Genomic DNA, 10968 nt, shown 5'->3' on the forward strand with positions numbered 1-10968 from the left:
GCATTTCATTCTTACGTTTTTTCTATTTCTATATTTTTTCAATCATATGTTCTAAAGGAGCCCTTTGCTTGCTCGGTATTGGGCTTAGAGTTAGGTCAGACGAGCCCAGATTCGAAACAAACCCTACACCAAGGACTTGAGTGCAATTTCGGCAAAGAAGTGTGCTTGAATGAAACATTAACCCCTCGAACAGAAATACTCGGAGCACCCGACCGCAAAATTCAAATCGTTCGAGCCACTTCAATGGCGTGCTCTTCCTCCCCACCCCGAAACCCCAAATCCTAGCCCGGATCTGGCAATCCCCTCCATCCCAAGACCCAAATCCGTGTAGAATGGCGCCGGCGGTGCCGATGCAGCACAAGGTGCGCCTCCCGGAGAATGAGGAGCTCGCTCGTAGCCTCCACGAGAAGCGGCTGTCGATGAGGGAGCAGCCGGGCGGTTTGAAGGAGAATCTTGACCTCACGTTCGCCAAAGCCTACCGCAACGTCTACGCCGCCAAGGAGCCTATCCGAACTCTCAAGGAGTTCTCCAAAGTCAAGTAACCATGTTTTCCCACCTCTCCATTTTTTTTTCGTTACTGAGGTGATTGTTGCAGTAAGACTAGGATTTGATTGATTTTAGTGCCGAACACTTTTGTGAGAATGTTTCATCTTGGAGCTGTCACTAGATAGAAACCGGAAGTCCAAGGTTTCTTTTTGGCGCCTTCTAAATATGGCAAACTGTAAGAAGTATGAATTGGTTTGTACTTTGTAGCTTTGGCGTGTTTTGACGCGTCGGTTGCCTTATGTGGTTAATTTCACATCTCGGATTGTAATATCATAAATTTATGTTTGCATATGTTCAGTAACTTTGTAAGCTTTGCTAGGCTGCAATGTGCATTGTAATTTGAGACCTATTTTAGGTCAACCTTTTTTTAAGAGAGATGCTAGGTACTATAATGGTATACAGTTTTGGACTTTTGGAATACTTTTGATATACATATCTGGATATGGCTAAATAGCTAACATAGCAACTTGCTTGTAATTAGATAATTTCTGTAACAGTACTTTGGATTCATGTGGAACTTTATAGTTTTGATTTCCATTTTCCAAGTTTAATTGAGAGATAGAAGTCACCAGAGTCCTTTGCTATTTCATAAATGTATGGAGTATTTCTAGGCCCAAATGTCTTCATTTGCGTTGAATTGCAGCAATTGTTCAAGAAACTTTGTGCTCTCTTAGTTATTATATCGCCGCCCTCACTTTGTTTTTCACCTTGTAACATAGTCCGTTGGAAAACTGCCAATTTTCTGGTGAGTTTAAAATTTTTGCAAGCTAATGTAGGTCTGAATTCTGAAATGCTTGATTTCTTCCTTATGCTGCATTAGAACTATATATTTGTTTCTTTGTATAATAAAGCATTTTCTAATGTAGCATTGCATCTTAAAGTATTAACTGATGTCTTGTTCTATCATTGTTGCCAGGGGTGTGGGACCATGGCTCATACGATGTATGAAAGGGTTCTTCGCAGAGTCCAGACAGGATTTATCTCCTACAAAAGGTATTGTAGTAGGTGAGAATGGTAACTGTTTTCATGGCTGACTGCATGTCGTTTGAATATCGTTTTTTCTCTTGTAGCCACCCATTTGTCTTCTTCCGTGAAATCTGAAAAGTGTTGTTTGTTCTTACAGGAAAGAAAACAAGAGGACCGAAGTGTCATCTACCAAAGAAAAACCCTGCTGCTTCTGGTCCTCCTGGTAGCATTATGCTTGCTGTTTAGATAATATAATGGCCCAACAAAAAAATTGTTCTTACTGGTCTTTTGAATTAATTCCAAAACTTCTTTTGCAGGCAAGGGGCCTCCTACTAGCTTTGGACTGTCAGATTGCTCAGTTTCTATTTATCCGTTTTCATCCCAAGGAGCATTTGAGGTACAATCTTCTGGTACAATGGTATGTTTGATTTTTTGTGGAGAAACCCCTGTACAGCTGCACTGCACCCTTTTTGTTTTTCAATTGGAATATACTGCTATTTTTTATTTTCTACCACCAGGGTTCTGCTGAATTCAATATACCACACAAGGATACTGTATATATAGACAGCTCTATACTAGCTATGCCACCTCGTCAGTCCGGTGAAGAATTTCTTGAAGCTTATGAAGTTGTGTTGATATTGGATGATCGTGAGAATTTCGGGTATGCATGATCATATCCTACTCATACAAGAATTATTGTATCTGCCATTGTCGTTACTACTTCCGGTCAAGTTTAGTTGATGTTTTAGACTACATTTCATATACCAATGCGGGCATTTTGGACTCTTCTACTCCTAATAAGTACTCTGCTGACTTCCAGATTACATGCTAGTAGTTCCTATGTGTCACCGACACGGGATACTGATACGGCTTACAGATACGGTGATACGGAGTACTATAGTAGTATAGAGAAAGTCGAAGTATCAGATTGACAAGTATCGGATATGGGTGCAGCTGAGTTAGGCCTGTTTAAATGCCGTGCTGGACCAGGTTTCGAGTCAGGCTTTGAAAAGACCGACAGGAAATCCGCAAGCTCGAGCCCGGCCTGAGCCCGACATCGGGCTGGGTTGCTAAGCTCGAGCCCGAGCTAACATTAGATTTTTTCAGATTAGGCTTCGGTTTTTTCAGATCGGGTTTTTGTTTTAGGTCTATTTTGAAGCTTGGGTCTGACACGGTTGGAACTGCGAGCCTATATTTCAAAGCTCGAGCCCAGCCTATGTACTGATCGGATCAGGCCTTTTCGGATGGGATTATCCATGAACAGGCCTAGGCTGAGTTAGTGAAATATCAGACTAGTGCTAGTCTATCGCCCTACTGCATGTGAGTACCAGTGCATGACATTGATTGAGTTTTCTTTGGAACATGCATGCATATGGATTAATTAGGGGCAGAAGTGGCCTGTTGCTCCTATCTTTCTCCCAGCGACATGTTTTCATGTTCTCTTGCCAAAACCCTCCAACGATAACTATTCCTGACCAGAGGGAGTATTTGTGTTCTATAGGTGGGGTATCACACACCCAATAGTTAAAATATGTCTCTTTGTAAAAATCAATTATCATTACGCCCTATCATTCTAGAACTGTTTAGCTACTGAAATTAATGAAAATATTGCCTTTTCTGTAGATGTGCTTCTACTTTTTGATGCAGGACTATTTATGCGACTTAGCTTCCATAGTTTTTTTACATTATGTAAGAGAGAAAATTTCTTTTTTCATTGGATCGAGTTGTAATTTCCTTTCTACCATCACAAAGTGTGGATCCGCTCATTTGCCACTACATATGTACCGATTTCATCTTTTGCCAGTTATGTTAGGTAAATACTTTTTGACTGTAAAAAAATAAGTACATTTTACAAAACTATAATTATTTGTACCATTATAACACAAAACTACAATTTTGAAGTTTATTTTACAAAACTATAACTACTTCGACCCTTGTTAACAAAAAACTATAACTTTTTGGCACATATGTGGTTGACGAGTTGGACCAGACCATGTAGCACATGTGTGACTAACGGGTGGAAACATGCCAAAAAGTTGTAGTTTCTTGTTACCAAGTGTCGAAGTTGTAAGACCTCCTAAATCCAGGATCTCCTATACTTTCTGTATCACTTTCTGGATCAAGTAGCTGATACACACAGTATAATAGTTATAGTATCATAACCAAAATTCGTACATAAATACTAAGGTTTAGAGTACAAAAGGCTTACAAATCATACAGTAATAATACAGTCCTGACCGCTAACAAAACACAACGGAAAGCAATGACCCAAAGCTATAAGCAGTTAGGATGCGAATACGACTTCTAAGACTAATCTTTATCCTCGGCTTCACCTCCGGCGAAATCAGCATTAACTTCCTTATCTGAATGACAGCAAGAGTGAGTACGGAAGGTACTCAGCAAGCTCTACTACTTCAAGGTGTTGATAGATGAATAAAGGGGTAATTCAAGGATGAGGCTTTACGGTTTAGTTTTAAGTGTAAAATAGTTTATGCAGGTATTCAATTGTATCATCTATGATTGATTTTAAAACAGTTTAAATAGTTCAAAACCAAGTAACAAGCTATATCTGGAGATTTTTCAGTTCTGAGAGTAGCTACACCTCACTCCACAGTCCCTATCATCACCTCTGGTGTACCTCTAGTACCACACAACTTCCGGTAGATTTAGCCAGCAACTTCATCACACGGACATCTAGTCCACACACTCACTCATCAAGACACATGCACACGGAGTCAGCATGACCATACATTCGCATATCCATGACCGTGTATACGGCTATTCGAATAGATTTACATTTTACAGAGGTTGTACACTGTACCCACGCGTTATGCTCAGCTTTCAATTGTTACAAGCGAATGAGCGAATCATACCGAGACACTCCAAACACCTTTCCTATCGGGCTTTTCTACGAGATTTACCCCCAAGTACTAGTGGTCTTGTACTGATTCATAGTATGATGCCTAACTTAGTCCAGTGAAGGAGAACTCGAGTACTTCCCATTTAGAACTCCTGGTTGCACGGGGGTGGCTAAGCATAACGACGCAATGACTCATTCCTTAAATGGCTAGGGTAGATATCTTCTGGCAATGAATACCACAGAGGTAGCTCAAGCCCCCAGGAGCAACTTTATCCAGAGTACTACTCCACCTGCCCCCGCCAAAACAGTTTTCATTCATTTTTACACACCACCCTCCGCATCTCACATGAAATTAAGGATTTCATAACCATCACGAAATTCACAACCATCAATGATTCATGGTATATGAGTTATCATTGATAACAATAAATCTTATCTCCGAGGAGAGTTATTTTAAAAGAGACGTCTCTGATGAGAGGTGTTTTAAAAGCGACGTCTCCGTTGAGACGTATTCAATCCTAAGCATGCTAGATATCAAGATGTCATCTGTCATTAATATAGATAAAAACAGGTAATCCTAGGGTGATATATCTTTTGAATGAGACATTTAAAGCATAGCATGTGTTAATAGGATTAAATACCTTAAGTAGTTTGTAAAAGCGTAATACATAGCATATGCGATAATAAGTCAAGTTTTAGTTGATCACATAGATTATCTGAAAATATAGGTTTAATATGATCAACAAAATAGGATTTGACTTCTTCGAGATTTTCTTCAAAGTTTTGGTTGTAGTTAGGATCTTCCTTGCTCATAACGCTACCCACATAGCACTCGCAGAATTCTGACAGTTCTATAATTGTGACTACGATCATTAACGGGCTATACTAGAGAAAAATCAAATAACACCAAATAGAAAGTCAAATGAGTTCTAATGGATATCACACTATGATAGATAGGTAGTTCTCGAATTTAGATGAATTACGGCGAAAGAATCGCCGAAATCGGAGTCAGAGCTAAGAAGTTACGACTCTCGGAAGATCCGATCTAAAATTAAATTAAGAAAATACGAAATTATACTATTCATAGGTGGGGCTCATGTGATCCGTAGCTTGGCGGGACCCACATGAACAGTCTCAGGTGGGTCGAGTTGGGCTCAGTCCGGGCCTGGATGGGCCGAGTCGGACTTAAGTTGTACAATATTGGCTCGCTTGGATTTGGGCTAGCCAGTTCGCAAGCTGTGGAGCTGGGCTGGCCCACTAGGGTGAGGCCCATGGTGGTTTGGGCTGGCTTTGCAGGCCAGTGGCGTGCAAGCCGAGACATGTCTTGCGGCTGGTCCACACGCGCGCGCAGGCGCACAGGCGAAGCGGAGCGGCGATGGGGGAAAATCATGCCGGTGGCGAGCGATTCGGCATAGCCACGCTGGCGAACTCGTCGAGAGCGTGCTCCTGCCGGAGTTCCACGACAAGAAGCTAACGCCGGGCATCTACGCACGACAGGGAACTCGGCTAGGGTCACATTGATGGCGGGCCGGGACCAGAGCGGTATCAGACGGCGGCCGGAGTGGACAGCGACGGTGCGGGAAAATTAGGCAGCACCTCCCCTAGTTTACACGCGTTCTTCCTACAAGAAAAAGGAGCCGAGGGCTCCTTGGCTACTCGGCACGATGGCCGGACCACATACAGAGGCACAAGCACGCCAACGGCGAGGAACATCACGGTGGCAGAGCTAAACAGTACAGGTGCACGCGGCTACGCTGGAGAAGAAAGCACGGGGATGACGATACGCTACCTAGGAGGGTTCGTGAGGGGCCGAAATGCTCACCGAGAGCAAGAACGGCGAGAAGTTGGACGGCGGCCAGCGGAGCGTCAAAGAGGAGACGACGGAGTGGCTCGGTGTCCGGCATGAGCGGCCTCCCGTCGGGCTTCTGGTCGACGGACAGTGGCACAGGGACGGCGGCGTCCTCTTAGGGCTCCTCGGCAGCACGTGGGCGGCGGCGAGCTGCGGTGGCAAGCAATGGCGATGGTGACGGCATGATGGTGGTGGCAAAGTTGGGAAACAGAGAGAGGGCAGGCCGCTTTATTTATAAAGCGAGGCGAAGCGGCAGTAAGGCGGCGGGCGTGTCGTGCTGGCCATAAGGAACAGGACGGTAGCGGACGGCGATATTTCCCTGTAGCATGGGCACTCTGTGCTGTCCACACGGGCGGGCGAACGCGAAAGTTGCACGGTGGCAGCGGCATGGGTGGCGCGAGTATGGGTAGAGAGAGAAGAGAGAGAGAGAGTGAGAGCGCGGAGGGTATCGTGGCGATATTTCCCAAGAGGGAGGAAGGCGACGCGTGCGAGCAGGCTCACGCGTGGGGAGGCTGGGCTGGCAGCGCGCGAGAGTGGGCAAAGCGCAGGGGTGGGGGAGGAACGGGGAAAGAAGAGAGGCTGGGCCGGGAGTGCGTGGGCCGGAACAAGAGAAAAAGGAGAGAAAATAACCTGGGGAGAAAGAAAAGGGAAAAAGAAAAGGAAAAGAGAAATGGTTTTGGGATTGATTCAAAAGAGAGTTTTTGTTTGAATTTGGTCTTAGCATAAATTCAAATAGGGATATTTGAATTGTGATTTGGATTTGAATCTTGAGACTTGTAAGATGATTTGAGCCAAACATTTGAATCCAATTTGGAATTGGGCTGAATAGAAACAATAATCGACTTGAATTGAGAGACATTCAATTTCAAATCTCCATACAAAGAACTATAAAAACCATAAACCAATACACATGAATCAATTTAACGTAGGAATTATTTTGGAAATAACTCTAGTGCCTTTTGAAATACCTAATCAACTCAATATATACTTGAATATGTTTTTTCCCTTGATTCTAGTTGACTTAATTAATTACTAAAAGTTTTAGTTTGGAGCAAAATTTGCAATTAGTTAACATGTTAAAATTCAAGATGTTACAGAAGTAGTTGTAGTTTTGTGAAATATACTTCAAAAATTATAGTTCTGTATTACAATGATAGTTGTAGTTTTATGAAATTTACTCAAAAAAAAATAGAAGATCATAAACATGCCATAAACCATAGAAAATTAAAATAAAGGAAAAGCACTAACAAAATCTGGAGCATTTCAGGGATAAATGTTGGTCAGATGCTTTACAATTTCATGAAATTTTACTCTGATTTTTTTTAGAATGCTACATTGAAGCAGAGTTTTGTTCAGACACGTCAGCGTTAAGTTCTCGTGATTGTTTCCTTTTTGTGTAGGTATCGTTCAAGAAAAGTTGCTTCAAGAAAAGTTGCTGATAACATTCATTCACAGTTTAATGTACCTGTAGAGGTTAGTTAGAATCCGAGTTAGATGAGATCTTCTTTATGTCCTACTAACCCTTCCCAAATTCATAAAACGGGTGAATTAATTATATGGGAGCACAGACATTATTGTTGTCTAGTGTCAAAGTGTGGACAACCCAACTTGTTGGATTGTACTTTTCTTATAAACATCCAAACACAAGCCTTCTGGTGATATTACAAACGGGTTTGCTCTTTTTGAACAAAGAAAAGTAGGGTTGTGACGCTTATATTGATCTGTGTGCGTTGTATACTTGTGTTCCAGAGAAAAAGTGTTGTTGATTCTTCCGTTTGGACGTTGTCATCCAGGTTAAACGTTTGCCTGTAGGCGATGGTATTTGGATCGCTCGTCATAGAAAACTTCTCACAGAGTATGTTCTCGATTTCATTGTTGAAAGGAAAAATGTTGCAGATTTAAGTAGCTCAATTAAAGACAACAGATACAAAGATCAGAAATCAAGGCTGCAGGTACCTTCTGAACTTGCATTGGCTTGTTGTTTATTGAATATTCATTTCCTTCTTCTTTGTACCTTCAGTTTGGATTGTGAAATATTCCCTGTCTGCATCTGTTTCTTGTGATGATCCCAATCAGTAGTTGTGGCAACTGACCATTGAAAGTAATTTTGTTTTGTTCATGAATTAATCGCCTGTGCAGCAATTAAAATGATGGTTAAATCATGTATGTGCCTGGCAGCATTATCTTGGAGGCACCTGTGACAGTCGGTCAAAAAATTCAGTGTAACTTTTTTGGATATTATGGTAGTGCTGCTATAAAAGCATGCATATGTTAGACGTCTTTTTTAATTCTTCCCACAGTTGATGATGGCTTGTGTTGCTGAATATGAAAAGGAATGTTCCACTTCAAGGCGTTGCGTCTTTGCATATTTCTAGCGTTATATGGTCACATGCCATGTTCATACTGGTTCCCTGTGGCCTGAGTCTAACCTTTATTGAGGTTATTTTTTTTATTCTTTTGTCATCTCGAATTGAAAGACATAAAGTACATCACCTATAATGGGCAATGAGATGATAAAGGTTATGGTTGGAAGACTTAAGCTTGAGTCTGTAAATTGCAAATCTATTCATAAACAAAAACATTTTTTGTTGTCCTTGTAAAAGGACTCTGAGGGCTTACGAAGTTTCCCTAGCAGATTTTGTTCATTTTAGCAACATGATGGGATCTTCCAATTATGTTTGCCTTTGTAGAAATGCGGACTAAGGAAGCTGATATATCTTGTTGAAGGTGATCCAAACGATTCAAAAGGATCAGTGGCAAGCATTAAAACAGCGTAAGCACACTGCTCATTTCACCTCAGTGGATAATGTTAGATATAGTGCCCGGGGACCTATTAGCACTCCGTAAGTTGACAGGTTCTATGTCCCGCATATGATATTTAAAAAATATATAATTTTTTAATACGATCTCAGATGGAGATGATTTTACATAAAAATTATACTTATCAATGAGATCTATAACTTTATAATTAAATATTTTTTCATTTAAATCTATTTAGATACTCAAAAAATGCCTAGAAGTTCTAGATCTAGAAGTTCTGTGTGCCAATAGGTCCTTGGGCATACTGCCACATAGGATGTCAACACGTGGAGTGTTGACAGTTCCCTAGTCGGCACTCCGCGTGCCGGCATGTACATATTTATGTAAATATCGGATTTTAGCTATTATTTTTATAATTCTCAATAAAATTATATTATTTTAAAAAATCGATAATGTTATGACTGAACAGTAGTATCTTTTCTCCTTGTTTTACACCCTACTGTTATTTTCCTTGCGAATAAGTGATGTGTATATATGTTAGTTATTAAATGGAGTATTTAAGGCAGCGGATGTTTAACCTTTTAACTGCCCCATGCCATTTATTTTCAGCTGCTTCACCACTGAGATTCTCGAAGGATTTGATGTTCTACGGACCAGTGGGTATACTGATACTGAAAATACATACGGCTATCTTACACTCTCGATAATTGAGTACTACAGCACAAATTTCTTAAATCTTGCTAAAAGTTCTCGTGTTTGCCCAACCTACGAGGAGTTTGGGGGAAAGTGTCGTGGCCTTCAGAAGAAAACAGTGAGCCAAATATTTGCACTTCAACTTATGCAGGTTACTTGGCAATACAAGCACCCTTCACCAAAGTTAGCCAGCTGCTTCATTTGATGCGATAGTTGAATGCAAAATTATCCTCATTGATGTACATGCAATGCAGGTGCCACAAGTAACAGAGAAAGCTGCACTAGCTGTTGTAGAGTTCTATCCAACTCTTTTATCACTTGCACGGGCATACTTCATGCTTGTCAGTCCTCCCTTCCTTCTAATTTTCGTTTTAATTTACAAGTTACAGCACTTACTCGTAGTCAGAACAAATATCAGTAGTACATTCAGTATCCCTTTGTGTTCCTGTACTATTATCATATTATGCCTCACAAAATTCTCTAACATTTCTGTGAACTAAATTTTACCTTTACAATGTTGAAGGAAGGTGATATCTGTGCCCAAGAGGAGATGTTGAAGAACAAGAGCAAGATGATAAACGCAGGGGCTAGCAGAAACATCTTCAAGCTTGTCTGGGGTGATGGATGCAATCTTCAGATCTAGCTTCGGACTGACTTAACTGGCTTATATTGTCACCGGCTCGGTGATCTTGGTGCCATCTTCTGTGATCTTTGTCACCGCCACAGGCTTAACTAGCTCACTTATTCCCAGAGATTTAAGCGCAAGGTTTCCATGTTGGAAATGTATGGACCCATTCGACACGTAGAAATTACCGACTGCACGTTCACTTATCTCGATGGTACTAGTTTACTGTTGTACTGGTATAGTAATCCTTGAGCACTAGAATAAAAGTTTTGATTTTTTTGTCATTGCATTGACCCAAAACTCATTCATTTGAACTAAAATTTCTCCTTCTTCTACTTAAGTAGAAAATAACTAAGTAGTAACTCACAACTACCTATTAAGTATCTACATACATCTTTATTGATCACTGAGCGTGGATGACATTAAGGTAGCATGGCCAAAATCAAATCACTAAGCGGCAGCCGTATGATTGAAAAATCTAACGCCTGGAGCATTTCTTTTTTTATTTTTGAGAGAGCGACAGGGACTAATTAGTAAAAAATTTGAGAAGAGGAACTAGTTAGTAATTAGGCACATGCTGGTCAAGCGCTACTCTGGGCCGAGCTGGCCTTGGGATACATTTGGTTTGGAGCCCAACTTGGCTTGCGCTTCTCTCGCTTGGAATGGGCC

General features: G+C 41.2%; 1 protein-coding gene across 5 annotated transcripts; it reads left to right on the top strand.

Moving 5' to 3' along the window:
• The first annotated feature begins 213 nt into the window (after nucleotides 1-213).
• Nucleotides 214-10608, top strand: LOC133909582 (crossover junction endonuclease MUS81-like). 5 transcript variants are annotated; one of them, XM_062352077.1, is made up of 12 exons: nucleotides 214-538; nucleotides 1463-1551; nucleotides 1670-1735; nucleotides 1830-1930; nucleotides 2031-2173; nucleotides 7622-7694; nucleotides 8015-8173; nucleotides 8912-8994; nucleotides 9591-9637; nucleotides 9754-9825; nucleotides 9929-10015; nucleotides 10198-10338. In XM_062352077.1, coding segments are annotated over exons 1-12 (1128 nt in total). In that variant the 5' UTR covers nucleotides 214-332; the 3' UTR covers nucleotides 10200-10338. The 5 variants fall into 5 exon arrangements, with proteins under 5 accessions (XP_062208061.1, XP_062208057.1, XP_062208059.1 ...); XM_062352073.1 differs by having other exon boundaries at nucleotides 9591-9825; nucleotides 10198-10608; XM_062352075.1 differs by having other exon boundaries at nucleotides 1830-1909; nucleotides 9591-9825; nucleotides 10198-10608.
• The last annotated feature ends 360 nt before the right edge of the window (nucleotides 10609-10968 follow it).

The sequence above is a fragment of the Phragmites australis genome, chromosome 2 (assembly GCF_958298935.1).
Source record: "Phragmites australis chromosome 2, lpPhrAust1.1, whole genome shotgun sequence".
Lineage (NCBI taxonomy): Eukaryota > Viridiplantae > Streptophyta > Magnoliopsida > Poales > Poaceae > Phragmites > Phragmites australis.